Below are 27,975 nucleotides of genomic sequence, written 5' to 3'. Positions count from 1 at the left end.
AGAAAGTTAAATCAAGTCAAGGTCCTGGCCAACCAGCTGTGGTAATCTGCTCTACACAGGGGCTATTACTCTATTACAGTCAGTACTAGATTCTAGATCTAGTCGAGAATTCTACCTAATTCTAGTATTCTAGATCTAGATCTAGATCTAATTTTTATTCTTTTCTAAGCTGTAAGAACAACTAGATCTAGATCTAATCTAGAGTCTACATCTAATTGAGACATGGCACCGAAGCGTCGAAAATTATCTCTAGATGAGGCAGTTGGCAGAGATAGTTGTAGTAAACGGTACTATTTTAACTAAGTACTAGATCTAGATCTAGTACTAGCATTTCAATGATTTTATCAAATTAAAAAAAAGTTTTCTTATTTTCAGTGCATTAGTGATAGTGTGTTAAATTAAAATTGTTAAATTATTATTAGCCTAATAGACTAATTTAATATTAAATATTAGGCCTAAGGTTTTAAAATTAGTTTTGTTATGTAATATTAACGAAGTGTCTACTCGGAAGATTTTTCTCCCCAACGTCTCCATTTAGTCGGCAAAAGATAGTTATGCGCAGTGACCTAGGGTTAGGGCTAGAATGAGGGTTAGGGGTATACCATTCGAATCGTCCTTAGAGGATTTCATAGTGTCAGCCGCCAACCAATCAAACGCGCGCTTTCTCCGCGTTTTGGTTGGCGGCTGACGTTACGCGACGCGTTTTTGGAGCTAAAAAGGGCCGAAAAAGCCATTTTTTTCTACGTGTAGTTCGGATTTTTTTACGTTTTTTAAAATGGGCCCGAAAATGACACTTTTTAAAACTGGACTTAGCCATTTTTTCAAACAAATTTTTCGAAAAAAGGCCGTTTTGGGTGATTTTTGGATGTAAACAATGGCCTAGGTCAACACGTGTCAAACCTCGTGAAGGCACCCAATCGACGATTTCGGTCACGCATGAGTGGTTTTCATACGTTCTCGTGAACTAAATACCAGTTTCTTGACAACAAAATGGAAAACGACAATTTCGTGAAAATAACGACCCTAGAGGAATGGCTCTTGAAGATTATTAAATAAAAATCGGTGTGTTGGCTCTATGTATTGATTCTAAAGTTGTCTATAATTGACTAGTAGGGCATGCTGAAACAACGGCCTGAGGGCGCCGTGTAGTGTGTAGTTTCGCTAAATGTAAATTAATCAGCCCAGCCGCAGATCAATCGCAAACTGTTAAAATGGTTGGATGTGAAAAGCTTCTACTTACAAATTACTTCTGAATAATCACATCACACAAAATAATCCCAAAGAAAGCACAAAATAAAATCCTTCAGAAAAGCATCACCATGAAATTTGAAAACCACAGTTTGTCAACCTTAACCAGCCATCTTTGGCTCGATCTAGAGGTCATTCTTTAGCCTACACATGTGTCTTGTCAACCAATTTAGTTTCTGATGGTACACAACATTTAGATAAATATAATATAACAAACTAACTGAATTCCAACATTGTATCCATCTAATCCAATATTGAAACAGAATTTGAAGCACAATGATCTAATGAATAAATCCAACTCTATGCGAGTGTCGCAGCTTTAGTCCTGGATACAACCATAGTGTGTAGTCATGTTGTGAGTAAATTTGCACGAGATACAACACCGACCTAGACCTTCCTGATGTGTATGGCCCCAAAGTGCTGCGAGTAGGGGAGGGCAATTTAACGCCAGAATAGTTTTTTTTTTCAATAGTTAGGTCATCAGTAGTTCACGCATCCTAACGGGGTTGAAAGTGTAACTTTAAATTGAACTAGGTGAGAGGAGGAGGGTGAGGTCATTAGAACAACGGAGCTAGATTTCTAGTAGAAGAATACGGGGAAATCATAGCTTGAAGTTTGAAGCCGGCATTTCATTTTTTTCATTGTTATTGAGCAGGGGTCTCCAAACTTTTCAGTCCGAGGGCCGAGTTAACTATCAAATTTCATTTCGGGGGCCAGTTTCTTCCAGGCATGTCGTGATTTTCTGAGCAAGTTGCTCAGCCAACTCCAACAAACGTTTTTTTTTCCGTGGACAAAAAGATCTCCGCGGGCCGGATGAGAGGACCTCGCGGGCCGCATCCGGCCCGCGGGCCGTAGTTTGGAGACCCCTGTTATTGAGTACAGCCCTTTAATGCACGACTAGGCTACTCATTATGAAATCTAAAAATGTAGTTGTGCTACCATGCACAAGTAGCCTAATAGGTCTTGTTTATTTAAATGCAGATCCTGTTAGCCTAAAAATATTTGGATACACATTTTAGTTATATCATAATGATTAATGTTATAATACAATGCATATATTCTGATAGTCCTTCAAGTTTTTGGACAATCCATAACTTGTATTTCAAATTTATAATGAGCGGGATGCACTCGATGTTTTAAGTGCTACATTCGGTAGCTGTTACTTTGTGTATGAAAGCATCCCAATAGTTCACTGTAAATATAAACTGAGCTTGACGAGATTCCCATCGCCAAGCAATCGTATGATAGACCCAGCAAGCATCACTCGTTAAATTCGACACCATGGCTATACCAGTCCTTGATTTTCAATACAGCCTTTAAACGCCTAGTTCTTGGTTTTTAAAAAAAAAAGTGTCTTCCCCCCCCCCCCTCCCCGCTTGCGCCGACGTCATCATAGGCCAATACCATGTTGCGATTTTTTTAAACGGATATAACACACCCCTCTCCCCCTCACAGCAAACGCCAACAACGTCACCGAAGGCCCAAGGCCAATAACACGCACCACAGTGGATTTTTTCTTCAATGAGTATATACCCTACCCACCCGCCGCCTTACAACATACCGCATGTCTCTACGAACGGGGTTAAAAGTTTAACTTTGAGTTCAAGAAGGGGAGGGGGTGGTATTCAAACAACGAAGGTGTTTCTTTAATAGTACAAATACATAGTTTAAAAAATTATACTTACCGTAACTTACCTACTGCTATAGCATCATACATAATTTTATAAATTAGCTAATTAATTAATTAACTAATTAAATATATCTAATGATAATGAAGGGAGATAGTTTATTTTGGTTAAGGCACGACACAACACTGTGCGTGCCTGGTATGTGGCCTGACCGACCTAAAAGGAGATTGTTTATATTATTGTTTTGAGTTTATATTTAACTCAATGCAACGAGCCCGCCGGTTGGCTGAGGCCACGCCGGGGGGACGATCTGTCCGGGATTCAAAGGGACGACTTGAAATATCATCCAGGTTAGGATTAGGGATAGAGTTAGGGATAGGATTAGGGTTAGGGATAGGATTAGGGCTAGGGTTAGGGATAGGATTAGGGTTAGGGTTAGGGATATGATTAGGGATAGGGTTAAGGATAGGATTAGGGTTGGTGTTAGGGTTCTGCGGTTGTAAACACACGCATGCGCAGTACCATCGAAAACATCGCCGCTAAGGCAAGTCGTAGTTTCTCTCCATTGCGCATGCGTATCGCATTCGTATCTTATTCCGACTAGAATCGGCCTTATATTAATATATAGTATATAGGCCTATATAGGCCTAGGCCTAATATACTAATAGTAGGCCTAATAATAATATATAATATATATATATTAGGCCCTATTATATTATTAATATAGATAGGGGCCTACTAGGTAGGCCTATAGACTATAGCCACTATAGGGCAGTATAGTTGAGTATAGTAGTAGTATAATATAGGCCCTATACTGAGTATAGGGCCTATATTATACTACTACTACTATACGAGCCGACCCGCAGCGTATCATGCGCCGCTATTTAGATGTTTTATTTTCTACTTTTCAGTAATTCATAATTTGTGAATTCGACAGTACCAAAAATTATCTGCCCCTAATAGAAACCCGGCTCTACGGCTCTACGATTTGTAAACATTTAGCTTTGTAAACATTTAGCGTGACCACAACTCACCAGACAATGTGGGGGTGGTAGTGATAGTGATAGAGAGAAAGAGAGGGGACTGCAAGGAGGCGCTTGCAGCTTGTTTTCTAACGGCTCCCAGAAGAGAATTATATATATAGATATATAGTATTATATACTATATAGTATATAGGCCTAGTATATAGATCTAGTCTAGATCTATAGGCCTAGATTAAGTGAAGGTTTATCTTTTTTGATGAACATATTTTAAATTTATTTACAATGGTGACCATAGGGGGTCGTCCATAAATGACGTCACACTTGTAGGGGGGAGAGCGGGTCCGTAATTTTGTGACAGCGTGTGATGAGGGGAGGAGGGGGGGTTCAGATGGTGGGACGTCACATTTTTGCATTAACCAAAAGTAATGTTGGAAAACGAATTTTAGCCATTATTTCGCGTTTTAGAAAACTGTTTTAATAAATTGTGATAGGAATTGATTAAAATACTCTATGTTGAGAGAGTTCAGACAAGATTTTGGAAAAATATCGATGTTTTAAGAAAAATTCAACTGCAATTTTGAGGGGGGTGGGGTTGTAGGCTAAGGTGTGACGTCATTTTAGGGGGGGGTCTTGCTTTTTGTGACAATGTGTGACGGAAGGGAGGGGGGATGTAAAAATCATCAAAAAAGCATGACGTCATTTATGGATGACCCCATAATAAATCAAGTACACGCAACAACCTAATATTAGCAAATAAAAAGCAGCAGGCATCTTTTTTTAAAAAGCTAGACGTGACGTTACTTCTCCTTTAAATTTTCTTGAATCTTTTAGAATATTTAGCCCAGAGCAATGTTAACTTGTACTGTTCATTGTAAATTAATTAGCTCTAATTAACAATTATTTTTCAAACCCATTGATTGTAGTTCGACTTCAGAGACTCTCTTAAGTGTTGCTAACAGTCATTCACTTGAAGCTGTGCTGGTTACAGATGATAATGCAGTTGATAAATCATCTTTTGTAAAAACATGCAGTGAAATATCTTTTGATTTCAAAACAAAAGATGACAATCCAAAGCCAGTTAGAATTAGTGAAAGACTGAGCATCAAACGTAATCGCGTAGGGGATGTAGAGGAACCTGAAAATGTCATTCTACCCTTAAAATCTCAGACAACACCAAAAAAACCAAAGCCTGGTAAGTAGTTAAGCCTTTACAAATATAAAAAAAACGAGCCGACCCGCGGCGTATCATACGCCGCTATTTAGTTGTTTTATTTTCTACTTTTCAGTAATTCATAATTTGTGAATTCGACAGTACCAATGCTGCAGCTGAAAATATATTTTCTTAAAACACTATCAGATGGTCGTTAAGGACGATTCCCCCCTCCTTTCCACCCCCAATTACCCACCCATTCCCCCCCCCCCCCCCCCCTTGAAAGCAAACTCCTTTTAGTTACCTCCACTAAGTTTAAATTCATTTCAAACTACATTATCTGCCCCTAATAGCCGTCACTAAACCCGGCTCTACGATTGTAAACATTTAGCGTGAACCACAGTTCACCAGACCATGTAGGGGTGGGGGTGGTAGGGAGCGCGCTTACAGCTAGGTGTTTTCTAGCGTCTCCAAGAAGAGAATTATATATATAGATAGTGATCATTTTAAAATTAGATTATCAGAGATTGCAATAGTGATTTATCTAATTTAATTCAGGTCTTATTTTACTTAATATAGTGGTTATTTTAACTATTTAGGCTTATATTAAACTTTTAGTTATTTAAAAACTTTCATTTTTGTTTATACCTTTTAGTTTAAGACTAGAAATTGAAGTTCTAGGGCTGCTAAAAAAAATTCTTTTTTAATTACTTAAAGAATGTGAGATTATTATTAGTAAAATGTAAAGTATTGATGTTTTTTAGCCAAGCAAGGAAATAAGAAAGGTAAAAAAAAGATCCGGAGACCATGTGCACAGTGGAGTATTCGTGATAAAAAACTCTTCTTTCTTGGCTTGGAAAAGGTAAAGATTTTACAAGCTCATTATCAAAATGTTCATATTGATTTATTTTTTATTGAAGCTAAGTGAATTTGTACATTTCCAGTATGGCAGAAATTTTGAAGCTATCAGTAACAAAATCTCAGCTGCTGCCAAAGTACGGGGATTTCCATTGAAAGACAAAACCCAAGTGCGCTACTTTTATTACAGAATTTGGGCCAAAATAGCCAAGTTTATACACATTAAAGATAATGGTAAGTTTTTCTGAAACAAAATAGGTCTACAGCACTTCCCCACAAGATTCCCCATAAGATTTTAAAGTTGTGTTCAGATATGTAACTTTTCCTCTTTTTCCATTTGAGAAAAATATTCTGCTGAAAAAATCAATATTTTTCAGCTGATTGACTTATTTTTAAGTAAATATGAAATCTTTTTTGATTATCCATTTTTCTGTTTAGCCAAAGATAGAAAAAATAAAAGAATTTATTTTAAGACCTATTTTACAAAATCAAAATGGGCCAATACTAGAGTTGGTGAAAAGTCTAGAATTTATAAAATTCAGTTAAGATCTCATAAAGTCTGATTGAAATAAAAGTCAATTTTAGAAGTGATCTTTTACACGATGGGTTTACTACAAATTTTTTTATATATTGTTATTTGTTGAAAGTGTGATATCACATGGACACTGTATAGGCCTACCACCCGACATTATCCACTATTTTTCATCAAGTTAATCAGAGGTTGCAGGTAGTCAGGAAAAAATATTTTTTCTTGTATAGAGAGCTGGGTGGGGCTGTAGACCAAACTTTTTGTGCTTTGGCTATCTGGCTATGATATGGAGTCCTTGCATATGACGTCACATATCATTCACCATGTAAAAATCCACCATCACAGTAAAGATACAACAAATATCTGTGTCTATTAATACTATATCCAGCGGCATATAGCAGATATGTCCGAATGTGTTACAGAACAAATTTTGAATGAAATCAAGCCTTCACCATTGTTTGCTTTTCAACAGACGTGAGTTTGTGTTAGCTGTTGCTTGTCTTTGTGAAATATATTTATTCCTATGATATCAATGAAGAGTTGCTATCAGACATGCCTACCGTCCCGCGAAAATCGGAACCGTCCCGCTTTTTCACCTAAAAAAGTCATTTGTTCCGTCATTCCGAAATTGACTCATTTGGTTCCGATTTAAAAAAAAAAAAAAGTAATAAAGAATGGTAATAAAGTAAATTGAAAAAAATGTCATGAAAAAGCGATTATCTCCCTTTGGCACACGTTTCTGTTTCCTAGTTTACTTACAATATTTACCAGTATCATCTAATACTAGATTTAGATCTAGTTAGTAGTATTTCTACTACTACTAGATCTACTAGTAGATACTGAAATAGTGAATACTAATCTATCTTGTAAGTTTAACTTAACTAGTAACTACTATTATGAAGAACTTAGTAAGAAGTAACTAGGAGTTTTACTAGGTAGATCAAGGGTCTTTGCTCGTAACTTATATATTACATATGATGAAGCCTTCAGCATTTGTTATACATATAGCATAGAACATAGCAAGACATAAATAATCAAATCAATAATGTTATGTCAAAGCTATGATTTTTATTCGGGGGTAGGGGGGGGGGGGGGTTACTGGTTAATTTATTTTTTTAAATGTAAGCTGACATTAAGCAGTATTTAAATGTATCCTAGAGACTAGTTATATAGGACTAGAGGCCTACTAATGTCATTAAAGTAATTTTTAATTAATTATTTTTATTTTTGACTTAGTAAAGTTGCTTCAGCGCATATGTTCCTCTTTTTGGCTTCAAATTCCTCTTTTTAGGCATAACTGTTCCTACTTTTGGCTGACAGAGGTAGGCATGTCTGTGCTATTTTGTGAAGATATATTGGCAAAAATTAATATTTTTTAAAAATTGGATGCTTAAAATGGGAAAAATGGCTGTGGGGTTTGTACGGATGGTGTGCCATCTACGTTGTAAATATTTAGCTCCCTAATTATTCAAAGGTATGCCCTTGCTAGCAAAACTCTTCCAACTTCATTGCTAAAAGTAAAAAATTATATTAAATCTGGAGCCCTAATAACAGTCTGTTTCAAGAACTGTGCATAAACAGGAATAAAGAGGTTCCGGTTTTCTACACTACAGTATGCTTGATATCAAAAGGAAATGTTGTGAATCGTGTTTTTGAATTGAAAGATGAAATCAAGTTGTTCTTAGATGTGCAAGGGAAACAAGACCTTTTGATATACTTTAACGACTAAGAGTGGTTGAAGAGAGTATCATTCCTAGCAGATATATTTGAACATCAACATAAGCTTAACCTGACGCTTCATGGAAAATAAACAAATATTATCTCTTTTCATGAAAATCTCATGTGATTTTTATCAAAGCTGCAAAATTGACGAAGAAAAATAAATCTTGGAGATATTGCAATGTTTGAGAAACTCTGCTGTGGTAGATGAATCTGATTTTGAGAACAAAAAGTTAAGAGGATTCTGGGCATCTTGAATATCTCGAAAATGAACTGTGGCGTTTGTTAGAAGAATCTGCATTGATACGTTACGTATTTTCTACTTCTCTTGATTCCCAATGAATTGCCAGACACATTCTTAAAGTTGCGGAAAGATTCCGCGTTACCTAATGTGTAACGAAAAACTGCTCACACAATGTTGGTGTAGTATGCACCATTCATACTCAAATGTGAAATTGATAGCCTTTCAAGTCTTAGCTCCTTTTTCGTCTACATATCTTTGCAAGAATAGATTTTCAACACTTCTCGAATTAAAAACAAAACAAAGAAATGAAATAAATGTTGATAATGACATGAGGTTGGCGTTAACAAAAACTCAACAGCGAATGTTAAGGCTTGTTAATAGCATGTAATTTTACTCATCGTATTAAAACATCAAGAATGATTCATATTTCCTACTAGAAATTCTTATTTTAGTTTTTATTAATTTCCTTTCTCATTCCGGCTTTTTAATTCTATTGGAGTCGCGGGTCACTCCCTTTTTTTAAAAAGGGTTGCCACTCGAAAAAGTTTGGGAACCACTGATTTAGTGTGACTTGCTCCATTAGGTAGACATATAATCTACTTATTTAATTAAATTTAATTACAAAATTTAGATCTATATTTGATTCAAAATACACCAATAATAAATAAAAAAATAGGTCTAATAATAAAATTTAATTGTCTCTAAGATCTAGAATCTAGCTCTAAGTGCTAATCATTTCATTTAGCAAATGAAATTATCTGAAATTGAAATAGATTGTATGACCAGGCTTAGATCTAGAATCTGCTACTTTAATTAAATTTTAAACAGTTTATACTATTTTACTAGCAAGTAGTTGATATTTTTGTAGTAGAAGGCTATAATAAATTACCTACTGTGTCTTATAACAGTAATATGTATCAGATACTGGACCTAGTTTAGTTAAATATAGATGCAGATCAGTTGGACTGATTTCTCCTTTGTTCTCCCTGCTGGACCCTGAGGGTAATAAATTACCTAAGTGATGCTATGTCTGATTGGCTGAGATCCAAGAACATTAATCTCTGTTACCTACAAAGAGATGATGGATTAGAAACAAGCGGGGGCTGGGAATCATGGAGGTGAGAAATTTTGAGAGGAGCAAAAAGTGTCGAGAACATATTCGCATTTGATTTGCTGCTGCTTCACTCATATAACTCTGATAAATATTGGCTAAAACTTGACGCGTCTACATTCTGTTGACTGATGATCTCTATCACCTTGGTTAAATATAACCTTTGGCGGTCGAATTAGAGGAATCCTTTAGATCTACCACTTCAAGTATCACAACCTTTCACAGCACACACCGCCATTTTGAATGTGGGCCTGTACACCTCAATGGCGGATGGTTTCATACTGAACTATCCGTGACGTCATATGCAAGGACTCTATAGGTTCTGTTTGTTAATGAGACATTATTTATGAAAGCCTGCTTGTCTGTGCAATACAAGTAACTATACTAGCAAAGATGTAACTTTTACCTTTTTACTGAACGGCTTTTTATATTACTTTGACTTAACTGACTTTTTGCTACACAACACAATCCACCTCTTACCAGTTTCTTATGGTTGCACTGGCCTTGACGACTATGTCTACCTAAGTCATTATTGAAATATCTTATTTTTCTTTGGTTATTTAAGTTTATTACTAGATTTATTCATTTTAGACTTCATTTCATTTAGGCGTTGAAATAACATTTTTAGTCTGAATTTGAGAGTCAAGATAATGGTGGTTTTCTCATAAGCACAAAATAAATGCAATATTACAAGAATATATTCTTAAGCTGTTATATTTCCAGATGTGAAGATGAAAACTCAAGAGTTGTATGGGCTCATAAATTATGGCGTTTTGAAGAAACATGTGAAAGGTAGGCTTTTTTTTTTCAAATAAGAATAATTGTTATTAAGTACATAATTTCTTTTACTTCTACTGAATTTCAATAAATATTTCTCTTTTTATTTCTAGAAACTGATCCACAATTTGAAAGATGTCTCAATGAATTAATTCAATTTGGGTAAGTTAATAAATGCTTAGAAATTTAAAGCTAGTATGATTTTATTGTTGACTAGAGTTATTACTATTATACTTTGATTTTATACTAAAACTATAGTTAATTGTTGCAATACTTTGATATTATTCTAAAACTAGAGATAATTGCTAAATTTTTTAATCTAATTGTAAAATTCAACAAAGTATGGCAACTAAATTTGTTTAGGCAGCTTGTTGGGCAATAAAAAAGTTACGTGGCAGAGAGATTTTCTTTTCCCTTCATAGAGTGACAGGGCAGAGAGATTTTGCTTTCCCTTCAGAGAGTGGCATAGAAGGGCAGAGTGATTTTCTCCTCCCTTCAGAGAGTGGCATAGAAGGGCAGAGAGATTTTCTCTTCCCTTCAGAGAGTGGCATAGAAGGGCAGAGAGATTTTCCTTTCATGGAGTGGCATAGAAGGGCAGAGAGATTTTCCTTTCATGGAGTGGCAGAGAGATTTAATTTTCCTTTCATGGAGTGGCTTAACATTCAACACAAAACTTTTATTTATCTGTACACTTTTGAACTGCATTGACTGTTTTGAAAAAAAAGCACAGTGGATATTTTATTCAATATATGTAATTATGAAGCTGTGTAAGATCACAGAAAATATAACTACCTTGCTTTTTTCCCCTTACAATTGTTTTCAAATTTGTCTCCAGTGAAACTGTTTACACCAGTCGAGGGAAGCGAGGACGGTAAGCTTGAGTGTTAGTGACATGTTTTTAGAAAATTTGATATTCGGCCATGCTATTTGTCTTTTTGTAATTTGGTTGTCATTAATTAACTACAAACTTAGATTTAGAAATGTTTTTCAAAATTTGAATTTTTAAAAGCTTTTTTTTATGTGTGTGTGAGATAAATTCATTTTATTTTACATTTCTATTAGAGGTTTCAGAAGTGGGAAAATCAAAACACCAGTTTGTACATACTTAAAGAAATTAAATCGAATTGAAGGTAGCATTTTAAAATACAATTTGATAATTTTGGTCATGCTTATTTTGTTGTGTATGTTAACATTAAAAATTTGGAGTTACAAAAGGGTGTTCAAATGTAGTTAATGTGATAAGGTCCACGTGTTTTGTTTTGAATAAAGTGTGATTTCTATTCAAATCTGCCATTTCAGTACCTGAACCCTCAGAAAATTACAAGATGCCTAATCAAATGTTACTAGAACTAACACCTAAAAACAGTCAAGCATGGGCCAAAGTTCAAGCTCTATCACAGAATCCTCGAGTTCGTATGAAAGTTACACCTAACAGAACCCTAGAATCAGTATTCAAATACCTAGATAAGAAATGGAAACCACACAGAGTGAGAAGGGTATCCTTAAAGTTAAATGCATTCATTTTCTTTTTAAGTATTCAGTTTTGCTAATTGTAAATTATTTCCCAGTTGTAATCAATGGCAAAGGATCATCTGGTATGGTAACTAAGGGAGGTGCTCTTATTTCCCTAGGGGCGAACCCGGGGCAGCCCCCCCCCCCCCCTAACTACGCCTCTGCATACAGCATGCATAAAGGTGTCTGGGTGGTAGTGTGGACAAACCAGGCTCCAAAAGATATGATCCAAGAAATATAGTGTTTAAATTAAGAAAATTTAGTTTGGAAAACAGTCAATCCTCCAAAAATACATTATTGGCAATGTATACATGAATCGATCTTATGATGTTGCATCAGCCTTTCTCTTGAGATTGTAGCAATGTGTGGGATGGGTACGCTAGTATATAATATTAGTTAGGTTAAAGTAGAACATTAGGTTACTTTGATTTGTTTAAAGTAACAGCTAATATTAAGGATTAGAGTTTTGTGCTGTCACAAGACATAATTCAACAATAAAAAAGTTAATTTATGAAATGATCCAAGGTGTACACAAACTTGATGCATGCGCTGCACTAATACTTGACAGGGTCTAGTACATTACACCTCTATCAGTTACCTCACTATAGTTATCAGCTCTATCAAATTCAATCCTCAAACATGGTTATTACCCCCTTTACAAGAACATGATTCTAGAGAACTCCTGAAATGGGCAGACAATTAAGCATCATCAATTTGTGGCTTATTTAGTTCACAAGTATCGTTATTCATTTCATGTAAGAACAGCTATTAAGGATTTATTACAAATTGTTTTACTCCTCTTTCTTTAATAAAATTCCCAAACTTATGAAAAGATAATCTTTACAAATTATTTCAAACCTTAAGTACTTATCAGAAAGAAAGTTTGAAATCTTCTGAAGCTGTCAATGAAGAGTTAGTGTTTTTTTTGCATCCTCACTGTAAATTGACCCCAGTGACAATTATTCCACGAGAACAACCCAAAATAGATGTCACTTTTCGGAGTTATAGAGAAAATATTCTTCGTAAGTTGCCATTTTTTTGCAGATGTTTTTGTGTTGGAGCTCATAAATTAAAATATTAAAGACTTACAAACAAAATGATTTATTTTATTAACCCTAACAATTTCTTTAACAGCTACATTGCAAAAAAAAAAAAGGTCAAGAAATTCCAAAGAGTCCGATAAAATAGTTGATGACAAAGATAAACAAGTGGAGGACAAACCAGTTTCAGAAAGTTCTCAAGATCCTGGCCCATGTATTAAATCTGAGCAGAACCTCATCAGTATAAAAGACAATGTAGAGCAGTCTTGCAAAGTATCTGATTCACCAGCTACCTTTGCTAGTTTACTCTCAGCTGTAGCCACAGACATGAGCTCATTTGTAGAAAATGACCCTTCTCTTGTGAGTTCAACTAGTGGTCCAAATGTGCCTGATGGGGTGGGGCCAACACCTCCAGGGCCAACACCGCCATCAGTAGTCATTGATGATGAAAATGCCATGTTTCCTGACGAACCGCCTTTCTCACCACCCAGCCACACATCAATCAGCCACACAAACAAACCTTCTGAGCTACGATCACCTCCACAAAATGTTTTGTCACCCTCATCATTAAGTAAAAGAAAGTTAACCAAGTCATCAAAAAAGCTGCATATTACAGATGAAATCAATGCTCCCTCAGACAACTGTGAGCAGTCTGCCAGTTTAAGTGATAATTCTTTATCACCATCTAAAAATGAGTGTCTAACTTCAGTTTCTGTTCAAGATTTAAAAGAGGAATCTGAACGTGAAGTAGTGAGATTGACAAACTTAGCTGCCGAAGGCTTTACACAAAAGTCATCCAACAATGTAACTCTTCTTCACTTAAGTATGATGCTAGGACGTGAAAGTGTCATCCGGTTGGAATATGAATGGAGAGAGAAAAATCCGCCAAAGATTCAGTTGCCTCCCTTGTTAACTCAAGCAGCTAATCAGATGAGTAATGTCTTACGCCGCTTGTGTAATATTGCTACTCTAGAGTTGACAGATTACTCCAAGTATCCAGTAAGTCAACTTGTTCTCTTGGTATGAGTAATTGTGTTTGTCAAATCACAATATATTCCAATCAGCAATAGAAAAAAAACAATTTCTTAGTTTTGTTGCTAATAAAATATGAATGCATTTCTCATGGCATAATAATTTTTTTATCTCACATAAAATCTATCAAAGTATATTCTGCACAGGATTACAGTTGTGACCTTCTAGCATGAAATCAGTTGGTTTTTATTACTGTGAAAATTACATAGAAAATTCAAATTTCATTAAATCTTTTTTCATATAGGGGTTATGTTTAAATTACTTCACATGCCTGGGGGAGGTTGTTCAAACTTTTGTGACGAGGGGGAAGGGAGGTCTAGACAGTGTGGCGTCATACTGTTTTAATCCTAGCCTAATGATTCACCTACATTTTTTCAGTTGTTCTTTTTTTTGTGTTACAAAATTATTATTATTAGATCATTTTTTTATTCAATATTTGCATCATTTTTTATTTTGATGTAACCCTTTAAATAAAATAAATTTTAAAAATATAATTTTTTAAATATATCTTCTGTAACATTTTGCCCAGATTTAAGTTTGAATTTCTTGTCATTTGTTTACATTCTCTTCAATATTAGTAACACGTGCAATTGAATATTCTAGTTGGTGAATTTCATAAACCTTTATCTGTTTTTAATTTGTGAGAGAAGATTTCTGAGTCTACATAGCTCTGATGAATAACTGAATTGAGTTGGGGAAAGTAAAGTCCCAGGCATAAGGTGAACTATAAATTCCTCACACTTGCTACTATGGGAACGCAGGGCTTTGACCACATTGGGGTTTGACTAGTTTTTTCTTCTATGGGTGATTATTCCACATGTAGTTTTTTTAATAATAATATTAATGAACAGTTATTTCATGATATGATGAACACATTTTTATCAATTTTATAACAAGTTTTCTTTGATTTTTCCATTAATATAAATTAACATGAACCAAAGCAAGTGAAAGCTGTTATTTTACTCCACATAAAAGCTTGTGCAAGGCCTACTAGATTTATTAATAAACATAAATTTAACAGAAATAATATGACAAGTAAAGTTTCAAAAATAAATAATGAAAATAAATAGCACATCCAAATGATAAAAAATAGTATGACACTAATTTAATAGAAGAAATAATACTTTAATGGTTAACAAAATGACAGATGTGCAGTCACACACCAAATATGTCCGTACATCTGTTAGAGTATATGTCATATTTTTTCGAGCAGCATGATGTATTGTTTCTCAGCTGATTTTTTTTTACATACATGATTAGTAATCATTTTAATATATCATGCCACACTGTAAAGTGTAATGACGCAACTTTTTAATCCTTTATTAAGTTAATCCTTGCCCTGTATGGACAAAGCTCCTGCGATCCCACCCCATCTGTAGACTAACCACCTATGGTCAAAGCACCTTGATATAGAACATGTACTACTGCTATTTTCACAAGCGTTGTCGGGTCTGCAAAGACGACCTACATTTACCTACATAAAATTTTGTAAATAATCCTTTCATTTTTTCATTGTTTCTCTGTACAATTTACCTACACATGGTATCACGGAAGGAGATGCAAACTTAATTTTAAAGCTGTGTCAACCAGTGATAAAAACTATTTTAAAAATTAGGCGGTGTGATGTCATCTAAGGGGGGGTCTGACTTTCTGTGACATGGGGAGGGGTATAAAATTGGTCAAAAGATTGTGACTTCATTTATGGACAACCCCTAAAGCACATATTAAAAAAGTCATAGGCCAGAAACTTTAAAACTTTTAAAACCACCTTAACTAAATATTGAATTATTGATTTTCAGGAGAAAGGCTCAGACCAAATAAAGAATCCAAGCAAAAACATACCTTGTGCTCACTGTGGGCGTGATGGACCAGTCAAGTCTAATCGCTCTAAAAGACAAATTTGTGAGAGAAGAGAAAATACCAAAGATACAGGAACTATGACAGAATTGCTGAAACTAGAGACATCTGGTAGCCAAGTACAAGGATCTGTGTCGGAGCTGACAACAGTTGGGGGAACATTCATTGCTGGGCCCCCACCTGGATCTGTTCAGGTAGATATCCCATTTCCTACTAATTGCACTTTTTAGCAGATGAAAAGTGCATTATTTCTCGTATGAGCATTGTATTTTGACAAACGTCTAGCTTTCAAGAGTTTATACTAAAATTACTCGTAAGGAATTAATGCATAGTGTAACTTTTAAAGTCTATCACTCTTATAGCTGTTTTGCTATGTAGGACCTATAGAACTCCTAATAAAGGTACCTCAAATTGAGCTTTTATTCCACTGAAACTTTTACTTCCAGTTTTCTACAATAATAAACCGGGAGTGATCTCCCCTAAACTTTCTCGAATATTCTAATATAAAATTACGAGGGATGGCAACTCAGGACATAGACAATATTTGTTATCCATTTTTAATTACTTAAACTTTTTATAATAGAATAGAATCTTGTTAAAAAAAAAGAATTGCACACCAAGTGAAAAGTTTCCCTTTCAAACCTGACGGTCTATGGGGCAAGTGAAGTAGAGTTCACTTGTTTCTGTGACCTCGGCATATGAAGAGATAGTGTGGTCAGCACTATGCCCAGCCACCTTTACTCTCCCTAACAGGAGTTAGGTACCCATCAGAGTTGGGTGGACTCAGGGACGGTCTACTGACTTGAACTTGGATTCGAACTCGAGACTAATGGGTTAGCAGTCCAGCTCTCTACCGCTAGACCACTCCGTCCCACACCAAGTGAACGCCTAATAAAATGTGTATAAAAGTGCGAGATAATATTTGTACTTTATAAATTTACATGCGTTTTTTGAGAAATCGGAAATAGCATAAATTAGTACTTCCGGTCAACGGAAATTACTCAAAATTCAACAGAAGGTAGAGAATTAGATCTTTTACTTACGTGTGAAATTTCATGCATCTATCTAAAATAGTACGCAACTTATAGGCTTTTGAAAAATTCAAAGTAGAAAAAGTACCACTTCCGAAAAGCGCTCAAAAGTTGATCAGGATCTACGATTTTGATAAAATACTTATATATGAAATTTCATCAACCTAGCTGTAACGGTACTCAAGTTATCGTGTTTACACACAGACACACAGACAGACACACAGACATACGGACAGAATTGCTAAGTCCAGTTTTTACGACTCGATAACGCTTAAAAAGCCAAAATGTATATATATTTGTATTTATAATTTTTGCCTGATTAAAATAAGTCCTCTATACTCCGGATGTGATGAAGGACTGAGGAGTAAAACGGTGAAAACTGTCAAAATTTCATGTTATTTTTGTGCACGATTACAATACTTTCTCTATACTTCATATATACGAGAAAGTAGAAAGTGCTCATATGGTAATAAGTATTTTATTTTAATTTTTATTGTTTTTAATATTACACAGTTTATTAGTGGAAGCCTAGTGACCATTTTTATCCTAATGCTATTAACTCAGAAGTCTTTTTATGCCATTCATATTACCTGGTCATAAATTAATGAATAATGTGCAGAAATGAATACATTTAACATTTGGTCAATATTTTTGTCTCACATTGAACTAATGCATTATTTTAATGTTTCAATCATACCTTTGAATTCATAGAACTGTTAATCCCATACATTTAAATTTAATGAACTGTTAGTCCCATACATTTAAATTTAATGAACTGTTAGTCCCATAATTTAATGAATTGTTAGTCCCATACATTTTGATATAGTTGTCTTGTAGGCTCTTGTACCAGAAAAGTTTGGGTCATTTATTTAAATTGACACATTGATTTGACATTGTGCATTTTAAAAAAATTCTTTTGAAAATTACCTCTTTAAAAATGTTTTGATGTGCCTACTTATAAATTAGTTTACTTGAAACAGACTGAACTAATAATATGTAATAAATAATACATCTACTGATAAAAAATTCTTGATATACAAGTCTGTAGAACAAGTCAAAAGGTGCAGATAATGTTGGTAAAAAAAAATCTACTTGCCTTAAAGAATCATTAGAGATAGAAAAGTTAAATTTTAATTGTTATTACATACAATATTTTGCTAACAATTGTTTGTTTTCATTCTCTTTTAATTGTTTTCTGGTAGTTTATTGAGGAAAATTAAGTTTCAGATTTTATTCACCATTTTCTACATTTTGTCAGATCAATGGACCTGATCCAATTTTTCGTGTTCCTTTATTGCCCACTTACAAGATTTCAAGGGAAGATCAACTCAAATTAGAGGAACAGCAAAGGCTACAACAACAAGCCAAGGAAATCATGGTCAGAAATAGATAGTCAGAGAAAAATAGTTGTTTCTAGGAGCAATATTGATTTTGAAATTTAATTTGTTTTTAAAAGTTTCAAATTTATATTAACAGGTTGGCTTATAATTAATGACTAATTTTCAGCAACAAGCACCAAGCCCTCGGAGATTACTGAAAAAACGAATGTTAGGTCCCAGAATTAGGAGGACACCTTCAATTATAGTTCAGAGAACTCTGTTACCAAAAAGTGATACAGAGCAAGTTGTAGCTTTTATTCAGGTATTTGACAAATTTTTTACTTGCTTTGGAGTGGGATATGAATTATCTATAACTTTTACAAGTGCTTGGATGTATTTAACTACCTAGTTGAGGCTTTTTCAACTTTCTTCTTTAGGTATATTAGTCCTATACATAATTACAAACTGTCATGAATGTCAAGAATATATTACTGCTAAAAAATTTAAATATTTATTTATTTATAGATGTATATATATTTATAGATAGATATATATTTGAAGATATATTTCTATATATATATATGTGTATATGTATGTATAAAGATGTATGTGTATTAATATTTGTATACATATGTATATATATGTGTATATATATATATATATATATATATATATATATATATATATATATATATATATATATATATATATATATATATATATATATGTGTGTGTGTGTGTGTGAATATGTAAATATATATACACATATATGTGCACGAGTGTAGGCCTACTTGTGTGTCACATGTATATATATGTATATATGTATATATATATATATATATATATATATATATATATATATATATATAATGTTAGGGTCAAAGCCCGAAGTCTGCCAATGCTAGGATTGGCCGGCCAATCTGCGCATTGGCCAATATCGCCTCCCATAGGTCGGTCAAAGTCCGAAACTTTGCTTGATTTCGTCCTTTGATCGGCCAATCCGCAGGCTGGCCATGGTGGACCGGCCAAAGTCTTAATTAGAAGATCATCTGGCTAGGGATGACCGGCCAAAGTCCGAATTAGAAGATCATGAGCAGATTTTGGTTTTTTTTTATGCCTTAAGGATCATGAAATTAAGTCTTTATTGATTATTAATTAAAGTAAATGACAGAAACTTTCAAATTTTTTATTGTACTATAGTCTCAATCTATCAATATCATCATTTGTTACAACAAGTTGGCATTTAGAATTACATAGCAGCTTGTTATTTTTACACTTGCAGCTATTTGTTGTGCACTTAGTTGTGCAATTGCAGCGAGTGTAGCCTTGGCCCCCAGTCAATGATTGTGAAGATGCGATGGTTCGTAGTAATTTTTTTTCAGTGCCAACTGACGACAATAAGAGCAGTTTTTCGAAAACTCACTTCTAGCATACAATTGTTTTAGAACACCATGTTCCGTTCCTAATTTGTAGAAACCGCCCTCGACGCTCATGACAACTGCAATCACGCTTCGGGGATCACCGTGACCTCTATCAACATCTGGAAAACTGATGCATACATTTTCACCCACTTCACCATCTCTAAATTTTGTATTTGATGTTTTAAGCATCTTAGCACCTTGAGTTTGCAAGCCAGTATGAGCTGCTGATCTGCGTTCCATGATGTCTTGTTTGTTGTGACACAATCTGCAGGTAATGTTCCCTCCGTACCCTTCGTCTGCTTCATTGGGTATTCCACAAATAGCATGGACATCGTTGCCACAGGATCCAAAAGAATGAGCTGCACTACAATGTTTTTCACAAACTATATAGAATTTGTTGGCCACATTATTGTCACGCAACTGGTCTGGACGTTTGGCCTCAGCAGTAGATGTGTTAGCTGAGGATGTCGTTGCATTTATGGCAACCTCCATTTCTTGTTCAATTTCTCAAGATCTTCCTCAGTAACTATTTTATCGAGAGCCCATATATGGAAACTAACATGGATTTACATTATTTTCTTTTGACAGCCATCTGCTATGTCTGTCTCATGGTCTGACGGCCCTTTTGATCCATGTCGCCTTGCATATAGAATGCTATACAAACAAGAGCTAAACAATACGTTACTCTCAATGAAAACGCACCCAGAATAATGAAAATGCGATCACAACTTAGTCTACATAGAACATTGGCCAGGACATCCCGGCCAGTGCGCGCATTGGCCGGCCTATGTACAAAATACGCTGTCAAGTTTAAGCGCTTCGGACTTTGGCCAGTACGTCCCGGCCAGAGCGCGCATTGGCCGGCCAATGTACGAAATACGATCTTAGTGCTAAGTTCTTCGGGCTTTGGCCAAGAGAGTCGGCCACTGCGCAGATTGTCCGGCCAATCCGCGCTTTGGCCGCACTTCGGGCTTTGACCGTAACATATATAAATATATATATATATATATGTGTGTGTGTGTGTGTTTATATGTACATGTGTGTATGTATGTGTGAACATTTCTTTTGCTAACCTTTAATATTATAATTTTTTTCTTATTTTTAAAGTGTTTATAAGATTAGTTGTGAAGGTTTTTATACATTGTATGTGTTAGCTGCAAAGCTCAATGTATAATTAATTTACAAAAATGTTAATAAACAGTTTTTGGTTAAAAAAAATTCTTCAAACAAGTACAGTTATAGGTTGTGGGTGTTGGAAGGATGTTTCCTAGAAGCTTTTCATGGGAGAGGAGGTTGTGTTAGTCTCATTAATTTATAATGTTCACAAAAAATTGAAATTAGCACTTATTATTTTTGTTGGCTTAATTTGACACCTTTTTTTGTTTTCTTAAATAGCCATCTCAGCCATTGGTAGTAAAAGTAAGACCAGAAGATTTCTTTAAAAATGCTCAGCCTATAAATGTGATATCAACTTGTCAATCAAAAGAGCCTTTCAAAGGTAAGAGTTCAAAGCTTGTTTTGTTATCAGCATAAAACTCAGGATAAATTTCAATTAAAGACACATTCTTAATGATTTACTAACATATATTTTTAAAATTGAAAGTACGACTAGTTAGTTTGTTTGTTTTTTATGCATTATTACAACTTTTCATCATGAAAATTTGAGAAGTTGTGCCTGCCGAGGTTTCTGCCTCCCTGGACTTTTTTTTTAACTCAACTTCAACGTGCGGGGGCGGCACGCTAGTTGTCTATAAAATACAACTTGTGCCGAGGCTTACCATAACAACCCTTGTTATAACTGGGGTCTGTGTAACCCGCAGCTATGCAGTGAGAGGGTTTTTAATACCATCAAGTTCCTCTCTAACCAATTCAGTATTCACCATAGAGTTCTGACAAATACCACGACATCAATGTTAAAAAATGACTTGACAGGATGGCATTAGTTAACTCCACTGTTTATTGCACCATAACTCTAACGTCACATTCTTGCGTATAGCGTTACCATTCAATACGTTCATTATACATTTTGCACCAATATTCGTTTGCACCATCATGACTGATGAAACACACATCATAACAACCTTAACGACTTTAATTAATATTTACTCAAAATATCTAGTCTGCAACATGCTGCATTAGAACAGTAAAATTTAATGACCATACCATCATCAGGGCTATACTATTTTACCAACTACGACTGTCAGAACATTGTGACTTAACCACACGTGGTTTGGTTGTACTGCTGTTTTGAACTCCAAACTACACTAACCAGATCTTCTAGAGGTCACTTGACTTGAAAAAAAAACGCGAAAATCGCTCACAAGAGCAAAACACAACAAGCACTTTGCAAACCCACAGGGCACATAATCAAATATGATTTTCATTATTGCCCCTTGGCTGGGAACACAAAGATATGTGTTACATTATTAATCAATCCTGATTCAACAGCAGAGGAATTACTCTGTGTAATACTCTGAAATAAAACTGAACGCTACAGAAACATTTACTGCATAAAACTACAATATAATGATCAGCTCTTTAGTTAACTGATGTGCTATGTTTATTTTCAACAGACTGCGGTAGACTTGAAAATAGTATCCAACTCCCCACAAAATCAATTGAGGTATTTATTTTATTTAACATGTTCTTTTGTCATAGAAAAAAGTAGAACTGTTTTTGAAAAGTAACTTTAATCTTAAAAATCTTGACATCTAGTTGCATTGAATGCTTGATATTTCTTCTAGAAAAATGTATGTCCACTGAGTCCAGAAAAAATACAAGTTGAGCAGAGTCAGCCGGAATCAGTTCTGGCTTCATTTTGTGTAACAAGCACCTCTACACCATCCTTTTTTAATAGTACATCATCACCTAAACAAAGCAGTCAGTCTATTACATCACAAGGAGATATTAGCATGTCAGACTTTGATATATCATTATCTGTTGTTGCTAGTTCTAACAGTAAGTAGCATTAGGATTACATATTATTTATCATGATGTTATAAGTAATCAATAATTCAGGCTTGGTTGATTAAAAAATTGTCCGTATCTGTATATAGTGCGACCAATAAATGTGTTCATGTTTTTTGTAGTGGGTCCTGATGCGGGTGACAAGTTCTTAGATATGGTTTTACAGAATTCGGAGCAAGGTTTTTCTGGTTAGTAAGTCAACTAAATTTTTTTTGTAGGCACTACTTTTTACAAAAGTTCTGAAAGTTTAAAATATTTTACCTCCAGGTTTGCTGGGCACACCTAAAAAATCACTTGGCATCGCGGAAAATCAATCAGAATTTGACTCAACTGTTCTTGGCACACCTCCCCATTCTGGAATGTCTTATCTTCATTCATCTGCCAACATGTTTCCATCACCAATTAAATTAGATTTATCTGACAAATGGATACCTTCAGAAGTAAGCTCAATAAAGTCATAATCTTTACTTGATAATTTTTTGTCACTATTTTAGCAGATATTGCATCCATAACTAGGATAGTAAATAAGTCTGTAAAATTGTATAACTTAAGCTTTCACAACTGTAAACTGCTTTTTAAATTGAACTGACTCATCTTCACCTTAGTGAATTTCTTTCACTCCTAGTCACAGGATGTTTCTTTAAGTTCGATTTTGGGAGAATCATCTTCATTTAAAACAGCAAGTGGCCAACCTGAGAAACCTTCAACCACAGTTTCCTCATTGTCTAACTATGCTGTGTATTTTGATAATGGTTCATCAGATGTACCAGAACCTTCCATCATAGCATTTAGTCAGCCATCTCAGGTAAAGAAGTGCTTTTTTTTTTTTTTTACATCTAATGACATTTTTCAGTTATTTGACAAATATATTCATTCACTTTTAGTAGAGCTGTTTGCCTCAGTATGATTATGTTGTTAAGTCACTTTTATAAAGTGTAATAAAATAAAGTGGGAGTGATCTCCCCCAAACTTTCTCAAATATTAGAATATTCTTATATAACACTATGGGGATGGCAACTCGAGATATAGACATGCTTTTTAATCAATTTTTACTTACTTACACTTTTTAATATAGAGTAGAATCTCGTAGAAAAAAGAACTGTGCACCATCTGAACAGTAAACAGTGTGTGTATTAAAGTGCGGAACATTAGTAATTTATAAATTTATGTTTTTTGAGATACCAGAAATAGCGTAAAGTAGTACTTCCGGTCACTGGAAATTATTCAAAATTTGGCAGAAAAAGAGTTATATCTTTTATTTATATGTGAAATCTCATCTATCTATCAGAAATAGTACTTAAATTATAGGCTTTTGAAGAACCGAAAGTAGAATAAGTTCCACTTCTGGTTATCAGAAATTGCTTAAAAGTTGATACAGAAGTACCAATTTGATGTAATACTTATTCATGAAATTTGGTCCACCTAGATGCAATGGTACTCAAGTTATCATGTTCACAGACACACACACACACAGACATACAGACAAGATTGCAAAATTAAGTTTTTCCGACTCAGGGAGGTCTAAAAACCCCGAGATTTTCACAAATCTCTGGTTTTTTGTTTGTTTTTTGTGCGCGATTACAATACTTCCTCTCTACTCCATCTACGAAATAGTAAAAATTGGGTAACATAAAAAGTAGGGTATATGTAATGGTAAAATAATTGTTCGCTGCACACATTTTATAGCATTACAGAAGAATATAGACGAGACTAACATTATGTGTGGGTAGAACGTTATGTGGGGTAAATAGTATTGTAAAAAAATATAGAAGCTATTAAAGTGATGTGGGGTATGTAATAATGTATAAATGTAGTAGAGGCTAAAATCTTGTGGGGTTATAAAGTTATGTTGAGATATATAATAAAGCTAAAGCTTTGTGGGTATATAATAATATTAATATATATATTAATATAAAATTATGTTGGGGAATATGATAATGGTATATAAAAATGTAAATTTGCTTATCCAGGCCAAAGATATTTCTTTAAGTTCTCTTCTGGGAGATCCAAGCTTTAAAAAGGATGATTCCTTATCGTCAACGCCTGTTAAAACTGGCAATATGTTTTCTGAGAACCTGCTATTTGGTGATGGCTCACAAGACTCTTTTGTCAAGCTTGATGTGAGTTTTTAACACGACTATTTCATATTCTCACTATTGATGTTACTTACCCATAAACTTTACAATGAAACCTTGGTTTGTGTAGATCATCTGTCTGAAAAAAAGTGCATGATGTGCAAAAACAATGCCATTTTTATTTTTTCAATAAAATCGAATTGTTTCCTAGACCCTCAAAAATTCATAAAAATCTTTTCTGGATAATAAATACAGTAATTATAATACTAAAAACAATATGATCTTAATTTTAATATTGTATTAAGAAAATACCTATTGCAAAGAAAAGTGAGCATTGAAAATATTTACCTTTATGAACCCCTATTTGGTGTATAGAAATCATCAAGGCTTGCAGAGAAGGGGGAAGATATTGCTTGCAATGGGAATTGGCATCTCTAAAGACACAATGTATGAGGGCACTATCTGGGTTTTACAACTCTAGTTTCTTATGATGTTAGAACCATCTTCAAAATCAGTGGTCACTCAAGAAAGCTATAAACTCAATAGACTTATGTCACTGAAGAAAGCTATTTAAAGAGGTCTCAAACTCAGTGGACTTTGGTCACTCAAGAAAGCTGTTTAAAGAGTTCTGTTTCTAATCACATTGTATCAAGACATTTCATTGAACTGCTGCAATAGGCTTGTCCAAGTTATTCTACTACATCATGCAGATGTCTTTCATCCCTAAAATACACACTTGTCTATTCTAGACTAAAGCATTATCTATATCTGCTATGTTTCACTTCTAGGTCAAGGTCTTCAATGATGTGGTGATTGACTAATTATCTTTAACAAACTCATCCTCACTATCACTTAACGTATGAATCCTAACTTAAACCCATGGACCAGAATTAACAGTTGACTGCAGTACATGAACATGTTATGTCATCAAGGCAATGCACAAACTAGAAAATTTCACAGCACTAGTAATGGACACATTAGCTCATTGCCTTTGATTGAGAGGGGGGGGGAGTACTTAGGCATACACTGATCAAATTAACTTTAAAAAAAAGAATGTCTGGAAAATGTAGTAGGCCTATCAAAAAGAATTAAAAGATTTTTTATTTTGTAATTTGTGTTATTGTATTTTGCTTGAAGTGGGTGGATCATGGAGTACAGAAGTTTACAGTTTTGTATAAATACAGCTGATTAATCCCCCCCCCCTTTTTTTTTTTGGTGTAGTTTTTGATGTTGGAAGGTTTATGGGGTGTGGTTTTTAATGTGTTTAGGGTGGTATGATATTGCACAGTGGGTTATGGGTAGTAAGTAATGTGTGTAGGTTGTTTAGCTACAGTACATGTCTCTCCATAACAAACCACCTCTGACCTGTTGCTCATGGTCATGCTGACAGTGACATAGGCGTCATGAAAAAATAGCATTATAAAATTGAAATAAGGCGTCACTGTCACATTATTTTATTTTAAGCTGGTGATCTTCTATATATATAAAAAAGAAAGTATGGCTGAGTGGCTCTTTTTTGCATTACTACACCTTTCATTCAGTTGCCATAAAACTTCAGGAAGTCGATAACAATAGCCTTGGACTGGTTTCTGAGAAGGGATAAAAAAATAGCATGGATCTGTTGATTTGGTGTCCTTCACAGGGGGGTCAGCACACTACTTCCTTCACTGGTCAAACTGCATTAGTGGTCGTATGCCCCGGTGTGCCCCAGTCTCCGCCATGAGCACTAAGATGCCTATGTTAGTTTTAAAGAGTGCTTTTGAATAGGAATATGGTGGGCTACTAAAATCTATGACCTTGTTATTATATTAGCCTATCAAATTTTTAAAAACTAACAACAATTTAACAAATATTGAAAAAAATCCTTTTTAAATCACCTTACTGTTGGTAGCTAAATTATATTTTACTTAAGATTCATATATATATATATATATATATATATATATATATATATATATATATATATATATATATATATATATATATATATATTCCCTTGAGAAAAATTATTTGAAACTAAATTTATATCCAAACAATTGTATAATTCATAAAACTGTAGAATCTGTAAATTAAATTTTTCATGCAGGTTGATGGTACACTTCATGGAATGGTGAATGAGAGCAGTCTGGATTTTGTTGGGAAATTTGAATCTTTAGCTGCTCACATCTCAGACAGACACCAGCTAGAACAGAAAACTGACAAGTCAGAAAAACTTGAAGTAATAGAGCATGTGATGAGAGTAGAGAGTCCAACGACTGAAAGTTGAAAGTGGCCATACAATTTTCTAGTAATATAAATTATTATTGCTTCCATGTTATTAAAACTTGATTGAATTGCAAATTTATGTCATTAAAAACAACAACACTTATGAATGAGTTTAGCACCAGTCTTGTAAACAGTATTCATGTCTGATCAATTATTTACCTTCTGGGTATCCTTAAGCACACATACGGTCAACCATCCATGTACATTTGTACTTGAGTAACTTCATCATTTGAAAATACTTTTGGCCAAACAAGTTCAAACCGAGGTACCTCAACATATGCGTTCCCCAAGATATTATTATTGAGATTTGAGTGAGCTGTCAAGGCCAGCTAAAATTAGCTTTGACATACATTTGATATACGAGTAACCAGATTAGCGGGTTCAACAGATTATGCACCAGTGTTATTTATTAACACTTACCTAACTAATTTCCAAAAGACTGAAGAAAAAAAAAACCTCCTTGGACAGTGGGAAAATGAGGAAACGTTGAAAAAAGTAAAGACCAGTCATGAGTAAAGGATTGACAAAAATGAAGTGCAAGTAACCAAACATTTTGGCCTAGTGGTATAGAGACAGACTGCTAACCCGAAAGTCTCAAGGTTGAATCTCAGTTCAAGTCAGTAGAGTGTCCCTGAGTCCAACCAGCTCTGATGGGTACCTAAGTGTTAGGAAAATAAGCGATTTGGCATAGTGCTGACCACACTAACCCCTACATATGCCGAGGTCTCTGAAACAGATTAACTCAACTGAAACTCAACTTCATCAGCCCCATGTGTCTTGGGCACAAACGGAAACAAAACATGACATAGTAACATATAGGTTCAATTCTGCTCTGTGAACGTTTAAGTATGAAGTATAGTGTTAACAAAGTGAAGCTCTTCCGACTATTTCCTGCACCCTACATTGGGCCGGTCAATGGAAAAAAGTCACAGAAAAAAAACAGAAAAAAAGTCACAAAAATATTCTAATAAATATTTGTATTTAAATTGTTGAGAATTGTAAAATTTTGGGTGTTTATTGATGTGGGTTGTTTTTTTTTTTTAGTATTTTTATAAACGATAAAAGATTTGTGGTTTATAACACTAATAAGTAAAAATACTGTAATCTAATTTACACAGCAAACACATTTTTGTAATGAATTTTGTTAAATACGCTCTAGAAATGTTAATTATTAACGAATTTTAGGCACATCATTGTGTTTTGCATGGT

At 34.4% G+C, this 27,975-nt stretch overlaps 1 protein-coding gene across 1 annotated transcript; it reads left to right on the top strand.

Annotated features, from left to right (window-relative positions):
- Positions 1–47: 47 nt before the first annotated feature.
- On the top strand, positions 48–26,869 carry LOC131927982 (protein cramped-like). The gene is made up of 22 exons (XM_059283861.1): positions 48–287; positions 4,783–5,051; positions 5,774–5,871; positions 5,954–6,101; positions 10,194–10,262; positions 10,361–10,409; positions 11,083–11,118; positions 11,310–11,377; positions 11,547–11,743; positions 12,634–12,781; positions 12,894–13,798; positions 15,631–15,882; positions 17,978–18,097; positions 18,226–18,360; positions 20,855–20,957; positions 22,033–22,082; positions 22,204–22,417; positions 22,549–22,614; positions 22,694–22,866; positions 23,052–23,231; positions 24,397–24,546; positions 26,588–26,869. Exons 1-22 carry the CDS (start codon positions 223–225, stop codon positions 26,765–26,767), a joined length of 3,675 nt encoding a protein of 1,224 aa, XP_059139844.1. The 5' UTR covers positions 48–222; the 3' UTR covers positions 26,768–26,869.
- The last annotated feature ends 1,106 nt before the right edge of the window (positions 26,870–27,975 follow it).

Source organism: Physella acuta, unplaced genomic scaffold, assembly GCF_028476545.2.
Source record: "Physella acuta isolate Inbredline_101_S28 unplaced genomic scaffold, ASM2847654v3 ptg001452l, whole genome shotgun sequence".
NCBI classification, from domain to species: Eukaryota; Metazoa; Mollusca; class Gastropoda; family Physidae; genus Physella; species Physella acuta.
The sequence above is the reverse complement of the archived record's forward strand: the minus strand, read 5'-3'. Positions and strand labels throughout refer to the sequence as shown.